Source organism: Momordica charantia, assembly GCF_013281855.1.
Source record: "Momordica charantia cultivar OHB3-1 chromosome 6 unlocalized genomic scaffold, Mcharantia_2.0 BLBB01000006.1, whole genome shotgun sequence".
Lineage (NCBI taxonomy): Eukaryota > Viridiplantae > Streptophyta > Magnoliopsida > Cucurbitales > Cucurbitaceae > Momordica > Momordica charantia.
Window position 1 is genome coordinate 29660187 of NW_028275164.1, and position 20436 is coordinate 29680622.

Below are 20436 nucleotides of genomic sequence, written 5' to 3' on the forward strand. Positions count from 1 at the left end.
AAGCACCTGTTAGAAACTTTTTTAAAGTATAGAAATTAAACCAACATAATTCTTACAGTTCAAACAACTTGTTATAAACTTTTTGAACTACAATGACTAAATCGACACAAAACCAAGCTTAACTATTTCTAACGAATCCATGACATAATTCCATTAAAAAAACACCCCAGAAGCTTCAATACAGTGATAGCAATATCCTTTTGAGGGTCTCTGTGTCTTTATTGCCACTTCATAATGCGGAAGAAAGTGCAAAACACTATGGAAGAGGACATGAATGGCATTAAAACCACAAACAAAACAACAAAGCACACCCACTACCAATCCCAATGTCTCATTTTTTGAGCTATCATTGCTTTGCTTTTGCTGGTCTCACAGCCGCTCTCATCTTAATATGGCAACTTCTCCTTAGTTGATGTATCCAACACCGTCAATTTGTAACCAAAACTGGAAAAAGGACATCATAACTCATGGACATAGCAATTTCAGTAAATACTTGGTCATAAAAAGGAAGCAATATCTATTCTTTAACAGAGATTCTTTCAGATCCATCTTGTTATGAAGCTAACAGAACAGTTCCAGCTCCACATGAATAGACAGACCACTGAAATTGAGCTAAAACAATCATTGCAATTCCAAAAGCATGAAAATTGGAGCACAGAGAAGAGTAAGCAAAAAACATAGATTTGTGATACTTACAGGCAGAAGCAGCAGCCTCTCTCTCTCTCCGAGCTTGCTTCTGATATGATTGTTGATCCAAAATCAATTTGGCCCGTCAGAGACCGAAGTAAACATAGATAACTGATCCTCTAGCTTACACAAGATCATGAAAGGCAATACTTGAGTTAATCTGGGGAAAGTGTATATTTATATTTGTGCATACAGCTACACATACTTGAAAGTTTCATCAAAACCCTTTTCGCTTATTGCTCAAAATTGTCTGAAAAAAATAACAAGAGGGATTTCTTCCTTCTACCTCTTCACTTTCCATTCTGATGATACAACATAATACACCATTTTAAAACCATCTAAGCAACTATGGTACACGGCCCCAAATAGGCGCATATGAAATGTAAGTTTGTGATTTTACAATTGGAAAATGTAAAAAACAAAACCCCAGTGGAAGTAATTATGTTGTAACTTCACACCACTCTTCAGATCTGGGAAAACTGGAGTTGTTTAAAAATCTATTCAGACACATCCTTATAGAAATATCCTTAATCATTTCCCCGAACCCACCGTGCTGAACCTGCCTTTGCCAAGCCAGAACAGAAATGACTGACATTTGCAACAAATAATGGGTCCCTTTCTTCATCGTTGAACTCGTATCCAGTATGACAAGCAGCATTTCCCTGATCTATATGCTCTAGTTCTCTAGTCAAATCTTCCATGGTCTTTTTTAAATTGGCTTTACTCATGTTCCCTGATTCACCAGTAGAGATACCTACCATTGTTATTTTGGGGAGAAAAGGACTTGGCTGCACATTTTGCTTCATAGGTTCCCGAGGAACATCGTTTCTTTGTTTTTGTTTTGACCACAGATGACTGAACCAATTTTGAAAAGGATTGAACGAATGCTGTTTAGGTGCTTGACTGGCTTCCCTATTATCTTGGATGTTCAGAGGTGATGAACTATACTGAAGTTCTTTACTGTCCTTTACTGATTTAGAGTCGGTAAGACTGCTAGCAGACTCTGAGATTCTTAGGAGAGAAGCTGCACTCCTGAAACAGAGAAAATCAGTTGCATTCAGTTCATACACCAAGTATTTGTGTGATGAACAAATTTGGATAATCCGAAGATTCTGAACACATACCTTCTCTCAAATGAGTCAACCATGTAGGGGAATTTCGGCTGAATACCAACTGCTTTACGCAACCACCTATTTCCAAGAATTACTTTATCAACAGTGTAAAGAAGCTGCATTTCAGCAACCTTAGATATGACACTCAAGGGTATTCCAGGATTGCCCATCTCATCCATCACTTCTTGAACCTACTAGGGAAAAATATGTAAGACGACATATGTATGGTGAACGGATATCAAAAATCAATCCTATGATAATATTCTTCAAGAACAGAAAAAGTATAAAAGTGGGGGATAACATTATCCCCACTAAGGGTCCACACAAGTTACAAAAAGCCTCTGCTAACTTCAAAAGGTAAAAGGAAAAAAAAAAGGAATATTAACCTAGTAAACGAGTATATTACACTTTACACCATCTTTGTAATAGTAGCTAACTCGATTTAAGATGAAAGTATTTTGAAAATCAAAATGATTACATAAACTTTAAACATGCTTCACAAAATTATAAATAAAGTTTAAATCATCCCCAGTTCACCTTCTCTGGTTTCTTTCATCTCTTATTCTATCTTGAACCCTCTCCTAACTGTTAGCTACTAACCTTCTCCTAGACTTCTCTGGTTTCTTTCGTCTCTTCTTCTATTTTGAACTCTCTCCTAATTGTTAGCTACTAACCCTCTCCTAGACTTCTCTGGTTACTTTCATCTCTTCTCCTATCTTAAGACTACCCAGAAGTAGCATATTAACTTTTTCGACCTACTTCCTTTCTTTGTTTAGGATTCCTATGTCCATTAGCACAATGTTGGAGAAAATTATGTGGGACTTTCTTTGGAAAGAGGTCGATGAAAGGAAAGGGGCTCATCTAGTCAAGTGGGAGTTGGTGAGTAAGCCTTCATATAGGGGGTTAGGAATTGGCAACTTGAGACTGCTGAAGCCTTTGTTTCCACGAGGCCAATTCTTTGCGGGATAGGATAATAGCAAGCAAGTACAGTCCGCATCCCTTTCAATGGGTGGTCGGGGGTATTCTAAAGGTACTTCTAGGAATCTGTTGATAGACATCTTCAGGATTCCTTGTTTTTCTCAATTTGTTCATTGTTGAATGGGGATGGGAATGATATTTTCGGGAGGATAGGTGGCTTGGGGATCGTCCCTTCTGTTCCCTTGCCTTTACTACCTCTCTTACATGAGGCGTCGTTCGGTGGCTTTAGTTTTGCCTTCGCTAGGTAACAACTCTTCCTTGTTTCTTGATTTTCATCATCCTTTGTCTGATAGGGAGATGGGCAATTTCGTGTCCTTATTCGTCTTAATGGGGACTTTGTTGTTAATCCGGGACGGAGGTATTATCGTCTTCAGTCCCTCAATCTTCTAGAAAGATTTTTTTACAATTCTTCTTCTGGTTGACGTTGACCCCATCCCTCTTGCTGCTCTATTTTCTCTTCGCTATGGAAGGTTTAGATTCCAAAGACTATTATATTTTTTGCCTAGCAGGTTTACATGGCAGGTTCTGCTTTGAGCAGGCCCTAGTGTTGCATTCTTTGTTGGGCGCCGATGAGGATTTTGATCATCTCCTTTGATCTTGCTAGTTTCCTTCATCTGTCAGAGATTGTTTGCTTCATGCTTTTGGGTTCGCCTTCTGCGTGCCAAAGAGAGTAGTTTGATGTTGGAGGAGGTTCTTCACTACCCTCTATTTCGTGATAGGGGTCGGGTCAATTTCTTCAGCAAGCAGGTTTCTTAGCTGTTCTAGGACTTGTGGACCGAGAGAAATAACAAGATTTTTAGAGGGATTTAAAGTTCATGGGAGGATATTTGAACTCTGGCTTCATTTCATGTTTCCTTTGGGTTTTGGTGTCCAAAGCATTTGTAATTACATGATCTTACTAGATTGGAGGAGCTCATTTTTTAGTTTGGCTCCGTTTTGTAGGGCTGTTTTTTTTAATGTCCTTTTGTATTATTTCATTCTTCTCAATGAAAGTCCAGCCTTTAGAAAAGATAACCACATGAACAAACTCAGTCATACTTTCCTCGACTTTGATGGTAGCTTCCATTAAGTCAAGACGCAAGAGGGTCTTTTCAGCAATGTCGCAAAAGCTTCCACAATAATCTCCAATCAACTTGAAGGTCTCATCTTCTCGTCTATCTGAAGGGAGGTTCCGAATTTTTATCCATTTACTGAAGCTTCAGGTCTTTCGCTGAATCTGGGAAAAACAACTCTCATTGGAATTAATGTGGTAGAGAATCAGTTGCAAGCTAAGGCTGCAGTCCTTGGATGCAAAGTGGAACAGCTTCCCTTCTCCTACCTTGGTATACCCTTGGGAGGTAATTACAAGAAGAAATCCTTCTGGGCTCCGATAATTGACAAAGTAAGGCAAAAGATTGATAAGTGGCGGAATCTTACTTTTTCTAAAGGTGGTCGGCTAACGCTTGCTCAATCGGTCATTACTAGCCTTCCCTTTTACTTCTTCTCTGTCCTAAAAGCCCCCGCGAGGGTTATAAAAGACATTGAGCAGTTGACTAGGAATTTCTTCTGGAATGGAAGAACTTCAAAAGGCTCGTGCAGCCACCTAATTAATTGGGGAAAGACAGTACTCCCTATGCAGTACGGTGGTCTTGGGATAAGAGCTTTGCAACAGAAGAACAATAGCCTGCTTCTTAAATGGTTGTGGAGATTCACTCAGGAGTCGAATGCTTTATGGAGAAAGGTTATTGTGAGTATTTACGGGGAAGGACACGGTTGGGCTACTCTTCCTCCCAAAGGTAAAGCAAAAGGGAGGCCTTGGTTTGATATAATGAAGAATAGCAGTTTTTTTTCTAAATTCCTTGACTTCAAAGTGCGAAAAGGGAATCGTATCAAGTTCTGGTCGGATAAATGGCTAGGACAAAATGATCTCCAAAACTCTTTCTAGAACTTGTTTAATATCTCCACAAAGAAAGGGGCCACGGTGGCAGAGTGCTGGAATAGTGCAGAGAATGATTGGGACTTGGGATTCAGAAGGGGCCTCTTTGACTGGGAAATCGAAAGTTGGATATCGAAAGTTGGATAAGTCTAATTCAAGCTATTGATGTGGTGCGTCCAGGGGAAGGGGAGAATTGGGTGGGATGGTCTATAGGTAAAGGGGGAATGCTTTTGACTAGGTCAGCCTGTATGAAAATGGTGGATTGCACCTCCTTTTTGAAGTCTGCTCTTATTTAAGCAATCTGGAAATTTTCTTCACCAAGAAAAGTGAAGGTTTTCTTATGGTCTCTAGCACACAGAAGCTTGAACACCCATGAAAAGCTCCAAAATAAGTGCACAAACTGGGTGTTATCCCCCTCTGTTTGTAGCTTATGTATGGCCAACACCAAGTCAATTGACCATATGTTCATTTCACTGCTCGTTCGCGGCTCGGGGTTGGCTTTTTCTTATGGATATTTTTGGTATGTCAATTTGTTTACCAAGTCGTATAGATGACTGGCTAATAGAGGTTCTTCATGGTTGGAGTCTCCCTAAAAAAGCAAGGTTTTTGTGGAGGTGTGCTTCGAGAGCTCTCCTTTGGCATCTTTGGTTGGAACGAAATCTTCGAGTCTTTGAAGATAAGTCTTCCTCTTTTGAGATTTTTCGTAGAAATGTACAGCACACTGCCTCTTGGTGGTGCATCAACTATAGCAAATTCTTTTGTAACTACAACCTTGGCTTTGAACAATTGGAAAGTGATTGTGTAGTCCTTTTGGGTGGGGTTTCCTCTACCCTAGCCCCTTAAGTTGTTCCTTTTTGTTTTCCTCATGGAATATACAGGTTTCTTATCTAAAAAAAAAAGAGAATTTTTATCCATTTACCATAGGATGGAACAACTCGATTTAAAAGAGAGGTTCGTAGCTGCATTGTCTAAATATTCAAAATAAAGGCCCCACCTTGTACCAACACAGGATGGAGCATAGGACCCTAGCTTGTTCTTCATTTTCGCATCAAAGGAGAGCTCTAACAGGTTAGAGAGGGTTGAGGAAGCAAAATGCTAATATGTTCCAGAAGAGTCATCATGACCCTATGCCAATCATCATGAAAACATTTTCTAGGGACAACAATGGATTAGTTGAGCCTCTGTAGAGGCATGAGTAAAGGTCAAAGAAGGCTGTAGTGTGGAGGGAGCAATGCTAGAACTTTGGACCTTTTGACGATAATTTTTTGAAATCTCCTTGTAGGATAAGATAGGTGTGGCATTAATGAGGTTTTTCTTTGGGGCTGGAGGCTCATTATAGTATTTTGTTGATGCCTCCGTTGGTATCCAACTTTGTAATCTTAGCCAGATTTCCTTTCCTATTGAAATATTTCTCAACCCAAAGGGTATGGTCATCAATACGAGTTTTCTTAAAGATTTTCTGATCCAGAGGAACCATGAGGAGGGTGGAGAAAACATCAGCAATCCAAGAAAGGGAAGAACAGTGGATAGATATGAAAAAAGTACGGTCCTTTGTCGTTTCTATGATCTTTATTCTTGAGCCTCTTAATCTCTTATCCACTTCGAAATTCATCAGCAACCCAAGAAAGGGAAGACCAGTGGATATATATGAAAAAAGCATGGTCCTTTGTCATTTCTATGATCTTTATTCTTGAGCCTCTTAATCTTTCATCCACTTCAAAAGTCTAATGCTTCCTACCAATCAAAACAGAGTGGGTAGGGCAGTGAGAAGTCATGTTCAACAGTTCTGTAGCTACAAAAAGGAACCCTGGTGCACTAGAGGGAGGGAGAAAGGAAGAATGAAGGTGGCTGATCAAGGAGAAGGAAAGGACAGGGAGCCCCATCCCAAACTTCCTTTTTTAACGTGTTCTTATTCAAAAAGACAAAATAACTTTTGGGACAGAATAAAGGTGATATTATAATACAATTTCAGTCTTATTTTCTTGCATGAGATTGAAATTGGTTCCTATCATATTCCATAAGTTTCTGATTACCACACATTGTAAGATAAGAAGCTAGTTTCCGTTAGCACTCAAGAAATTAGCGAAATCATTGAGATCCTGGGCATTGAAATATTAATAAAATACCTAGTACCTCCTCACTATAAACTGTTCAATATTAATATTAATAGACTATTAAATATCAAACCTCTGGGGGCTCCAACAAACTATCGCCAATCTCTTCAAGAACTTCTGCGGCTGCATTATCATCAACTATCTCCCTTCGGCGCTGCAAACGCCGAGTTTGGATTAAAGCATGAAAATGCTGATCAACAGATTCTTCAAGAATATTATCGAGCATATTTTTATCAAAAAAATAAGGAGTGTACCTGAATAACAAAATGAAAATACTGAAGATAAAATATGCAAAGAAAAACTTTGATAAGGAAACAAGATGTAATAACATCATAGAACATGAAAAGAAAAATGATCAAAGGGCGAAAAATGGTGCAAACGGAATCCTCTTGAGCTTCTAATTCCAAATTCAAGTAATTTCAAATAATAAATCAACCTACTAAATGGACCTAATTGGCAACTAAAAAAACAGAGAAGGGCCAAAGAAAAAGGAAAGAATAGAGCAAATTGTTCCTACATAAGGGGGTTTTGTTGGTTATAAACTAATAAGATAACAAATATCTGTGCTTTTTTACAAATTGTAAATAAGATGGATATATTTTTCTAAAGATGCAAATTATCTTGCCGTGAAAGGGTTATTCCTTTGGGAGGTTTTTTTTCTTTCATTCATGCTTCTCCGTATTGTGTTCTAACTAAACTAGCTTTTCCAACCCATCTCTTGAAATTTAACATTGTCTTACCAACATACTCTCTAGGGTAATTAGTAAATACTAAGTTTCTCTTCTTTTAACTATTTTTTTTTTTTTTATCTAAGGTAAGGGTACAATTTTTTTTTTCCTTTTTGGTGAAAAGTCACTTTCAAGAAGAAGAATGAAAGAATACAAAAGGGCATAAGTACAGCCCTAGAACAGCATAGTAACTTTTGACATAAGAAAATGACATACCACTTTATCCCATCAGTGGTTGCTATTGCAATATCCAAGTTTTGGGCACTGAACACAGGAACACCATCAATCCTTTTGCTTCCACCATTTTGAGGTAGCCCTTTAAGAAGCTTGTTTGCTGCTTTAACCTACATTGGAGAAGCATTCAAGGGCAAAGGGCAAAAGTAATTGTCACAACGTTCTAGCTGGGGGTATTCTCTAGCATACTTGTAATATTTTTTATGTTTTCTGTATTGATGGAAGTGTTTCTAGCTTCAGATAAGAAAATTCATACTTGCTTCTCACTCGGAATGAATTGAAATAAATGAGGTTTTTCCTGCATGGTTCAAGTCAAGACATTAGAAGTTAGATCATGGAAGACAACCAACAGATCTTCAGCAGATTTTGGAAATTATAGTACAACCATGTATCAGTTCGAAAACCAAACATGTTTGTATAATGTACTACAACCTCTTATGGATAATCTCATGAAAATGCCAAAATGAACTGATAACATTTATTTTCAGACAGAATGTATTCTTTTTTCCAAAAGTAGAATAATTACACAAAGAGTTAGACAAAAAACACCCAGAAAAAATATGAATCTTGGCCAAATCAGCCAATTCCTCCCACCTTTTTACTTAGACCTCAAGGCACATACGTACAGCCTATTGAACAAGATTTTTTTTCAAGTAAGGTCATTCCTCCCACCTTTTCTTGTTAAATATTCTAGAGTTCTATTCCATCCAAATATCCAATAAGAATAACTACATTTACCCACAAAATTTTCCTTCTCTATTTAAGGTCACACATAAATTGAATAAGAGAATTCCTGTTTGTCCCATAGCCCATGATATATGAAATTGTTCCAACAAAAATTCCCAACATTTTCTTTGTAACAGCAGTGAAAAACAAATTTCCAACAGTTTCTTCAGTTTTAAGACATAATAAACACCAGTTCAGTTGAAGATTTTTTTTTTTCCAGTTGAAGAATAAAGTTGAGGCTTTGGCCAAAGATGGAGAAAGGCTGCTTGTCCTCTACTAATTTCTCGGTTCTGATCAATGGCCGGCCTCAGGGGAAATTCGTAGCAAACCGAGGTTTAAGAACAGGCGACCTGTTATCCCCTTTCCTCTTTACCCTAATCGGTGACTCTTTTAGTAGGATGCTCCATTTATGCTGTTAAAGGAGATTAATCAAGGGTTTTTCGATCAGCATAAGACGGGTAGAAACTTCTCATTTGCAATATGCAGACAATACGATAATCTTCAGTCCGGATCAGAAAGGTGTCCTCTCAAATTGGTGGTTGGTGATAAATATCTTTCTTTTACCCTCAAGTCTTTCCCTAAATCTTGGAAAAACTGTGCTTATAGGCATAAACACATATGAATACTTCAAGGTCCAACGTTTATGAACTAGGATGTAAGGCAGAGAGTCTACCATTTTCCTATTTGGGAATCTTGCTGGGAGGTAATCATAGAAGAATCTCTTTCTGGGAGCCTTTGGTGGATGAAGTTCAGAAAAAGATAGATAAATTGAGGAATTTAACCCTTTCAAAGGGTGACAGTCTAACGTTGTCACAATCAGTTATTAAAGTCTCACCCTTTATTATTTCTCAATTCTCCAAGCTCTGCTTGGAGTTATCAAAGAGATAGAAAGCTGACAAGAAATTTCTTCTGGAATGGGGGCTTCATAAAGGCCATTGTAATAACTTAGTGAACCTCCCTCCCTTTACAGTACGGGGGACTTGGAATCGGAGCCTTACAACAAAAAAAAAACAGCCTCCTTAAGTGGTTGTGGAGATTTACGCAGGAGACCAATGCTCTAGGGAGGAGGGTGATAGCTAATATCTATGGAGAAAATCTATATGATTGGTCTACTCTCCCCCAAAGGCAAGGCTAACGGGAGACCTTGGTTCGATATAGCAAAAAATAGTACTTTTTCCATAGATTCTTGATGTTTAAGGCTCAAAATGGGGAGAGAATTAGTTTTTGGAATGATAAATCGATAGGATACAGCACCCCACGTGACACCTTTCCGAACATCTTTAGTCTCTCCACAAAGTAGAATGCGACTGTTGCTGATTGTTGGAACGAGGAAGCAAAGGGGGAAGTTGACAGTTGGATGGACTTCATTCATATTTTGGATGTTGTGCGGCTTGGAGAAGGGATAAGGCATTGTGGTTACTAGAAAAGGAAAAGGTGTTTCCTACTTATCTGAGGCTGGTGGAGTGCACCCCTTTATTGAAGTCCCCTCTCATTACCTCCATTTGGAAATTTAAAAGTCCAAATAAAGTCAATTCTTTGGTCTTTGGCCTATAGAAGTTTAAACACTCTTGAGATTCTCCAGAGGAGTGCAGAAACTTGGCTCTCTCTCCTTCAGTCTGCAGCCTTTTCCTCATGAGTTAACTAGTCCATTGACCACCTTTTCATCCACTATCCGTTTGCTGCTTGGAGTTGGTCTTTTATGCTCGATAGTCGATACCTTTGGCACTTATGCTTGTTTTCCTAAGCAGATTGATGGGTGGCTCATGAACTGCTAACGGGCTGGTTTTTACCTAGAAAAGTCAGGTTTATTTAGAATTGTGCTATGAGGGCTCTTTTGTGGCCTTATGCGGGGAAAGAAATCGTCGTATTTTTTAAGATAAGGTCTCTACTTTTGATACTTTTTTAAAGAGTGTACAGCACACTATTTCTGGTGCCTCAATTACAATAAATTTTTTTGTAACTACAATTTTTCTATATTTTTAAACTTGTATAGCACTTTTGGGTGGGATTCTCTCTACCCAGCCCTTAGGTTGTTTCCTTTCCTCTTGCTTAATATACAGGTTTCTTATCAAAAAAAAAAAAAAAAAAAAAAAGGCTAAAGTTGGGGCATCTCTTTTGAACTTTCTTAGCTTTATTTCAGAACTTAATAATACATTTCACTGAAAAAAAAAAATTATTTTTCTGGGGATGGGCCCCACCTTCCCATAATGTCAGGCATAATTTTTGCTCAATCATCAATGAAGTTTTTTTTTTTCTTTTTTATTCTTTTGAGATAGAAATTTACTTCTCATTGTTGATGAAAAGTTTAACAAAATACAACCTAACTATCCACCTCCATGGGAGTTGACAAAAAACTACCCCAACTCAGCTTGTATTATCTACACACACACCCAAAAGACAAAGGAAAAAAGAAGAGGAGGAGGAAAGGTATAGTTAAAAAAAAGCATTAGATATAGAACACCAAAAAGAGCAATGGAACTTGGCCAAATCCGAATATTAAAAAGAATATATATGTAAATTAAGATTGTATCACAAAATTAGTGAAAAGACGATACTAACAAATAAAAGTTAAACACTACATAAGTTGTTAAGTTCACATAAGACAAATGGTCTGAGTAAGAACACCGAAAAACTTCTATCATTGAATTTGAGATAGCAACATGTTGTAATTATTATTAATTACCAATCATCTAATTGAAAATCACGATACAAAGTGAGTGATCTTGAGTCATGACCGATAAATCCTGAGTCAATATTAGTCCGAATCAGGTGGATATAGTCAAAGCCAGCTTCAATCACTCTATTTTTTTAATAAAAGAATTTTATTCCTATTGTATCGTGTTCCCCATTAGTCACATGTTAGAGACAAATATGATTAGGCCAAATTGGACAGTTTTTGAACCATGCCATATGGCTTAAATTTCCAAATAATCCTCACCTCTACCCTATAACCACCACACCATTAAGTGAAACTGTTAGGCCACCCATTGTGAAGACTTATCCTAGGAAGGGTAGAAGGGGAATTGTACTGGGGACAAAAGAATGATGTGAGCGAATAAAAGGGATAACGGTATGGGAGTGGGGCCCAGTCTTGTAATAGGGCAGTGAGCAGTAGAAAAGGAATGTGTAGCGAGTGAGGAGGATCAGTCTAGTTTTGAGTGCTGAAAGGTAGTAAGGGAGAGAATACCCACCCTCTCGAATAGGTGGGTAAGCTTTGTATCGCCTGGGGGCTATTTTCTTCCTTTTAATACCAAAAGTGAGACTAATCCCCATGTTAATGATGAAAAACCACCACTCAACCCAAAAGCTTAAGCTGATGGGTTGGGTAAATTTAATTCATTTATGGATATCTAACACTCCCCCTCACTTGTGGGCTTGGAAAATTGCAACACCTAACAAGTGGAAATCATAATAAATGAGGAGGAAACATGCAGGGGTTCGAACACAGGACCTCCTGCTCTGATACCATGTTAAAAATGAATAAACCACCACTAAACCCAAAAGCAGTTTTTGGGTTGGGTAAATTTAATTCATTTATGGATATCTAACAAAAAACAATTTCATTGATGAATCAAATGTACTTACACACCTGACACCATAATAAAACTATTAAAAAACTAAAAAATATAATATATATTTTCCAAAAGAAATATACAAGTAAATGGAATATAATAAAAGAGGGTGATAAGTGAAGCTCCGTAAGCAGGGGATAAAAGGAAAAGGAACCTTAGTACATCTAAAATTCCAAAGTTGACAATGCAACCAATAAATAAATATTGGGCCACCAATATTAAATTTAGTACCTTGAAATGCTCGTATGCTAAATCAAGACGGCATGCACCCACCACAGCACTTGGAATATTCAACCGCTTAACGTATGTAACTAAGAAGCAAATAGTTGGGGTCAGGGTATAATGCATAATGGCTGAAGTTAGTTGATAAACTTAAAGATGCAAACTAAAGACAAAATGCGACAGGGATGCTCCAATACAAACTGGTCTGCCATTCTGGTAACACCACCTTCAAAAAACAGAATAGCCCATGAAATTTCAATGATTTGAAATGTTTTTGATAAATGTCAAGATAAGTTGCTTACATTAGAAACAAGGTAATGCTGGTTTGAAAATTTCATATTCTTCAATGTAGTTTGTTCAAAATGCATTTGGAAGTCCAGAAGTATATAAGTCACATAAGCACTGCAAAAGAAATGAAGATAAATAGTAGCATCAACATAAAAATTTAACGAATTGATACCTGCATCGCCCAAATCAGTAAAGAAGCGGAATATGGGGCCATTTCTCTCACTCTTAGTAATGGTTGAGAACATCTTCTTAAGCCACTCAGGGGTTCTAAAAGAATGGAATCAACAAATAAGAGATGGCACTTGGAAGGGTTATTTACTTAGAACAGCAGTTATAATTAATAGCAAGACGGCAAATTCATTTTCTTTCAGTTTCAATAACTAAAAATAATTTAAGCAAAACTAAAAAATCAAATCAACACTGTGTTTCTCAAAATTTCATCAGCCTAGCAGGTATTACAAGTACAAGTACTGTCATCATCATAACAGATATTGAATTGGTATATGTTGTAACTTATAAAAACAACCAGTTTAAGTCATACAGAAGATTAAACCAACGTGCCACCCCAGATTGATGGTAATTATTTTTCTTATAGATAAAATATAAATTATATAAGTGGAAAATCAATACAAAAAAGAAAAGACAAGTTGGAAACATAATAGCCCAACAAGTTTTACAGGAGGAGTTTTAATCAACCCAAAAAGAAAAAGAAGAAAAAAGGTGTACCTTCAAAAACCTCTATGGACAGTGCGCCATAAAGAGCCTAAAAAATCACAAAGAATTCAACGACCATTTAGATCTTTATATATTACTAGATGTCCTCATAGTTTTCCCATCCAACGTTCCCATGATAAGGCCTTAATGGCATTATTCTGTTAAAGTTTTACTTTTCATCCTAATAATGGCCATAAACTAACCATTCCTTTCAATGCTCTCTCCTGCCTCTCTCTCCCCCTGTAACCTCACTCCCCTCCCTCTCCTTGCCTTCCCTACCCTTTCCTGACCTCTCCTCTCTCCTTTGATCATCCCCTATTTCTCTTTCCAATCCTTTTTATCAACCCTTATCCACTACACTGACCTACAAGAGTTGTGATTACAGTCAACATTAAGTTACAATGGAAAAAGCTTTTCTCCAGATAAGTAGACAAAAAATTTAGAGGAAGTAGAGCTAGGATGGTAGAACATAAAAGAAACAACTCTTCCTTCCTACTCTTCCTTCTCACTTCACTAGGACTCCCTCGTTTGGTTGGAAGGTTGCTTCAAAGCCCCTCACCCACAAGTTCTTCAAGGAGAATAAAAGCTTAGACTACGTAGCTGAGATTGCCAAACTTGAAGTAAATGGAAGTAAAAGCAAACACTTGGTCCCCTCTAGAGATGATAAAATGGTCGGCCTTCTTTCCCCATTAATAAATTTTTCTTACCACAGTACAGGTCAAATTTCAAATTGCCAAAAAAAAAAAGATTGGCCAGAATAACAACAAACCACTTTCCTGTTCTTTGAGTTAGGTGAGCTTTAACGGGATCCTCCCCCCTCTAGATTTGGAAACATGTGGCTTATGCATCCAGGTTACTCTCTTTTGATGGAAAATTGGTGAAAAAACAACACCCTTCTTGGTTCGCCAAGACATGGTTCTACAATAGAAGTCAAAGGGCTTAAAAATGTGCTCAAATCATGGAATAATCAACCGCTTCCCTCTATTTTGGCAAAAGAAGTCCTTTGTGCTAAATGTGCAAAATCAAACACTTGGAGGGTGAGAAAAACACTGCTTTCTTACATCAACTGAAAGCTGCCAGAAAATGAAACATTCATCTATGAAATTCTCTCTAGAAAGGGCATCGGCCTTCTCCCAATCCTCCTCATAACATTAACGATCCTATCTTTACCCTAGACAACCTTTATCTTGAGGCTATTTTTTTTAAGTCGTGGCCACTCTCTGGAGATGCATGATGAGGCCCCCATCAATTTGCTATGAAGCGCAAAGAGCTAAATTTCTTCAAGCAGGCCCCTTCTTAGCTTTTGGTGCCTGTTGTAGCCAATCGAAGCATATAGATCCGTAAATCGCTTTCTTGAGCTTGCATACCATGTTAGGATTCCTGGGAGAAGATCAGCCTGGAGTTGGAGGAGGCTGAATAGAAACAGATTCTTGAAAACCCTTAAAAGCTAAAAGCTATAAACTCTTTAGGTACAAATAGTGGTCATCGATCAGTTGAAGTCAATTTTGGGCTCCAACCGAGGACGACCACCGACAAATAAGTTTTCATCGGTTGGAGCTCGTCGGTGTTTGAAGATCCTACAACTCCGAGCAACCGACTATACCTGCAGTCAGTCGGTTTTGGTCGGTTTAGAGATGAAGTGGGGACGAGAAACGAAAAGAATAACAGAGGCGGAGGAAGAGAAATAGGGAAAAAAGAGAGAGAATAATGGAGAAGAAGATGAAGGCGAAGACGAAGACGAACCTAGATAAAAAAAAGAGGAAGATATGAGAGAAGAAAACCAGAGAAGGAAAGAAGAAAGAGGGAGACAGAAAGAAAGAAGAAAGGAATAGAAGCACCAACGGCCGCCATGGTTTCAAGTTCTCAACTTCTTCTACATCTCTTCATCTTTATAAATTGATTTTCACAAAAGAAAGAAAATGAGATGGGGAAAGGAAAGAGATGAAAACTACGAAGCACTAAGAAGAAAAGATCGGAGAGGGGTGAGAGAGTAAAGAAGATTTTGAAAAAAAATTAACGCATTGGAAAACCAAGCAAACTGCAACGCATTTAATGATTTTTTTTTTTTTGAAACAACATTTAATGGTATTAATTATTATTAATATTATTATTTTTTATATATTATGTTTAACATATTCAATCGGTTTCGGTCGTAAATAACATATCCAACCAAACCAACCGACAACGAGTCGGTTTCTATTTTGAAAAACTAACTCCAATCAACCCATTTATCAAACCGAAACAACGTCGATTTTGGTCAATCAGATCGATTTTTTGGAATCTTTTATTCACCCCTACGTACTAATGAGTCCCCTAGATCATATGGTTCAGCAAAATTCTTTAGAAAGTCATAGAATATCCTCAAGATCAACATCATCAAGGTCCCAACATTTTTTTTTTAATAAAGGAGCTATCAATGCTAGCTCAAAAAAACTTGTATATGTCTCATTCCTAAGGAAGCTTAAAACACTGAATGACATATGACCTATTCCTTCTGCAAACAAAATCATTGCCAAAGTTCTCTCAGAAAGGCTAGTAAAGATACTTACCCTCACTAATCACTATTTCTGAATACCAATCAGCTCTTGCATGAGGCGGATCGATCCTAGACACTTGTCTTGTTAATAAGCTTATTAAAGAAAGAAAAGGAAAGGTTTAGTCTTGAAGCTCGACCATGAAAAAGCCTTAGACAAGGTTGGTTGGAATTTCTTGGAGTTCATCCTTCAAGCCAAGGTTTCAAAAGTAGATGGAAAAATTGTATTTGGGCCTACCTACATATCTATCATAAGCTCCTAATCATCATTATTGGCAAACTGAGAACCCCGAGGCCAAGGACGGGGTCGAACCGTCATTCCAGGATTATACATTTCCATTATGTCACTCCCTTCATTCTTGTGGAAAATTGGGCTAAGAAGACTCCTTTCTCAAGATTCTCCTTTAAGTTTGGTAAAGGATTTTCTCTCAAGAATGACTTTCTAAATATTAATCAACTTCAATTTGTGGATCATATTATTCTCTTCTCTACAGTTGATAAGGCATGCCTAAAAAATCCCTTCAAAGTCATCAAAATCCTTGAGGAAGCTTTCAATCTCAACATCAACCCATTCTAAATCTGTGCTAATGGGAATTAATTGTGATATCTCTAATGATTACTTGGCTTCTTTTTTTGCTCACGAGGGTTCACAGCCAAGCTGTAACTCAGAACTTCCCCCAATTGAAATCCCTGTTTATCTTCCTTTTGAGTACCCCTATTATTGAGAGAATTGAGAAAACGCTTTAAAATTGGAGGAGATATTTTTTTTTTGGGGCGAGCGCAGGTGCCCCTGAGTATAGGAGAGCAAAGCTCCAACTCTATTTCTCAAAAAAATAATAATAAATAATGGAGGGAATATTTTCTATTAGAAGAAGGTTGCATCCCCAACCCCCAATATAAAACAACTTAAGAAATCTTCCCACTTATTACGCCTCTCTTCCACATACCCATGAAGGTGGCTAATTCCATAATAAACATTTTAGGGGCTTCCTTTGGAATGGGGCAAAAGTAAAAGAAGGTACTTGGTTAATTGGGCAAAAGTCCAACTCCATTAGAATGAAATAGGCTTTGCATCAATAATTTGAAGCAAAGGAGCCTTTCTTTTCTTGCCAAATGGCTTTAGAGATTTCATCTTTAAAATAATGCTTTACGGAAGTAGGCAATTATTGCAAAATATCAAGCTACTCATGAAAATTTGGCTCGGATCCTTCTCCATGAACTCCTCAAGGCTCAAAGGAACTTTGGAAAGCTATCTACGAGGTACAAACTAAAGGAACTTTTCTCATAAAGAATCAAGAACATGATTGGAATAGAAGCTGCAACTAGTTTTTGGGAGGATTTGTAAATTGAGGCCCCTATTTCAGTGGTTTTACTGAATATATTTTCCTTGGCCACCCACAATTCTCTCCTATTCAAGAAAGTTGTATTTCTGGCTTCTATATGTGGGATCGAATCGTGGCGTATGAAGGAATCTATCGGAGATGAAAAACAAAATGGACTTCTCTTATCTAGATGCTCTCTTCTTTTTCTTTCAAGGACCATCCAAACAAATGGCATGGTTGGTAGATAAGATGGGCTGATTCTCTTGTAAAGTAAGCTTGAAAACCACTCCCCCTGCCTCTCAATTTGGCATGGTAAATTTCCTAAGTATCAAAGAAAGTTAAATTATTTTTGTGGAAACTCGCATCTGGTAGTATGATCGCAACAACAATACAACATTCAACAGAGGCTCCATCTAGATGCGTTTCACCAGGATGGTGAACTATGTAATGCTCATTGAAGTGTTTAGCTCACATGTTAGCTTTGTGTAATGCAACCCAAATTAAGAAGTCAAGTCTATTGATATTGAGTTTGCTTATCCCATACTAGGAGTCGCTAATCCTACAGGCTAAAAAAACCAAAGTTGCATAAACGTAAACTTACGAAACGTAACCCTTATACTACATCTTAACTTTTAGGATCATAAACCCACGAACCAAATACAAGTTATATAAACTCAAATTTTTTTAACCATTCAAACATAACGCACATAAACAGACTTCCCAACCACAGATTCATAAAGCTAAGTTTATTAAAACAATGAACCATACATCTCATATTACTTAACCTCCGTAATTTTAAACCTAAACAGCCATGATTGGCTGCCGATTAATAAAATCAATTGTTACCCTCTCCAACCCAGCTTCTTTTTTTTGGGGAGAAACAGACTCTCCAACCCAGCTTTAATATCCATTCTTGCAAGATAAACTATCAGTCTAAACTAGTCACGAAGAACCCAAATAAGAAAACAATTTAGATTCAATCTTAACAGCAACCAGAGATAGAGGGGAACCTCTTGGAAATGAATGGAATGTCGAAGTGGGTCGAGACTGCCATCAGACCAGTCCCAGAAAGGTCGCACATACTGAAGACCTGGCCAACAAAGGCGGGGCCGCCAGATTTTCCATCCGAATTGAGCCCCGAAATCCTGAGCGTGGACGGAAAACCGGAGCTAAACTCGGCCGATGACGGCAAACCCTTCACAGCCGCAGATTTCGAGGAATCATGGCCATGGTGAGCGGACTCAAAACCTGAATGGGGGACAAATTGGGGTTTACGAGAGGCTGGAAATGCGACTGGAATACATAGCCTGGAAGAGGATGGCTGCAGTGAAAATGGCGGAATGGATTGGGGATTGGCGAAAAGGGAGCAGATGTTGGAGGTCGCTGAGTGGAAGAAGTGGGTTATGGATTGAATTGGGAGCTGTTCGTGGCGGTCGTTGGGAGGTTCAATCTGAAAGGCCATGAAAGCTTCACAAAATTTCTTCTGATGCGACCTGCTAATGCTATAGTTTAGAATCTTACCATTTTCACTCTGGCTTCGACTTTCGAGAACGCGAGTGGGAGAGGATGAGGATTATAAAAATAAAATAACTTTCAAATAATAACCCTCAATTTATAATATCTATCTCACTATATACTATTTTTTAGAGAAAAATATGTAAATTGTTTTACACTTTTCCTTTTTTTTTTTTTTCCCTCCCCGGTAGCTCACTGTGTTTTGGTCGGAAATATATATTGCATAAGTTGGCTTCTTTTAGATCCATTTTAAAATACATGGAGAATTTTACTTTAGTTAACACATGTTACCTTACATCGGATTAAATTACAAATTTGATTTTTATGTTTGGATAAGGTTTTAAAAGTTTTAATTTAGTCTCTATCATTTGATTTAGTTTCAATTTATTTCCTATAATTTTAAAAGTTTTAATTTCGTCCTTTAATTTTAGTTTGATAATTTAGTTGGGTTAAAATTTTATGTGTCATCCCTAAATTTTGTTTTATCCTATTAAAAAAACCTACAAATTTTGTTTTATTTTTTATTAAACTCTAATTAAGTCAACTGACATAATTAATCAAATAGTAAATTATCACTAAAAGAAAAAAATTGTCAATATGATATTGGTAACCACATAGATGATTCATGGTGTTTGAATAAATTATAGTTACCAAATTAAAATTAAGTCAAACCATAACCAAGTAAATTAAATCTTCATTCAAATTACCTTTCATTTTTCTATTAAAAAAAAGTTTCCAAAATAAAAAACCAATAGTATTAATTTTTTTTTTAGTACTACCATTCGATCTCGTTGTTGGGAGAAGGGTAAAATCTAGGAATATTATGCTAGATGGATAAAACTAAAAATATAATCAAAATTAAATTGAAATTTAAAACATAAGAGTCAAAGTATAGTTGAACATTAAATGGCATTCATCTATTTATTTTCTCGAAGGGGTAGGTTTAAATCTTCCTACCTATTTATCATACTAAGTAAATAAGAAATAAGAAGAATGTTTCAGTTATAACCGTTGAAATTAATTTAAGTAAATAAAGATTCAAGATAAACTAAGCTTTTATTGAGGATAAATAAAATAATATACAAGAGCCATACAAAAGAACAAGCCCAATAAAAGGGACCAACCTATAAAAGGAACTCTAATACAAAAGAACTGACACCTAAGTAATTAATTACAAGAAATCTTAGAAAATTATATCCGCGGAGGGTATTAAATCTAACAAGCTTCCACCCTAAAATTTCTATTATTCTTCTCCATCCAAATACCCCAAAAAAATAAAAGGGAAAAAAATCATGTTCATTTTCCTCGTGGGATCCACTGTATTTAGATTTCTGCTGAACTGGGCATAATAAAAAACTAATATATACATTAATTTTATATATTTTCGAATTATTTGTGATTTTGAAATTTTAAAATTTATTGTTGAGATGTTGTGAACTTATTAAAATATATTTACATTTTAATACTTAAAATAATTGGACTAAGATGAAATACTATATTAGGTGGTTTAAGAAATTTTACTTTAAATGAGGATTTTTCTCCGTAGAGATATAACCCCATAGATGGAAACTCACTATTCGAAATTAAGCATTTAATTAGACATTTATTTTATTGAAATTTTATTTTTTTAGAAAATAAAAATAAGCAAAGAATAATTCTTAATAGAAACTCAAGCTCCGTGAATTCGCAACAAAGAATAATCCCTGTAAAATATAATGGAAAATTTTGGAGATTGAAATAGGGTGGAGATAGAGATGTGAAAGGTTTCTCCGTCCC

The 20436-nt window shown here is 36.9% G+C and overlaps 1 protein-coding gene across 1 annotated transcript; it reads right to left on the reverse strand.

Annotated features, from left to right (window-relative positions):
- Window positions 1-837: 837 nt before the first annotated feature.
- On the reverse strand, window positions 838-18725 carry LOC111024477 (Tic22-like family protein). Its single transcript, XM_022302172.2, has 8 exons — window positions 18156-18725; window positions 12749-12843; window positions 12298-12377; window positions 8025-8066; window positions 7751-7878; window positions 6880-7060; window positions 1812-1990; window positions 838-1719 (listed from the first exon to the last, which is right to left on the reverse strand). Exons 1-8 carry the CDS (start codon window positions 18605-18607, stop codon window positions 1215-1217), a joined length of 1662 nt encoding a protein of 553 aa, XP_022157864.1. The 5' UTR covers window positions 18608-18725; the 3' UTR covers window positions 838-1214.
- Between the last annotated feature and the right edge of the window lie 1711 nt (window positions 18726-20436).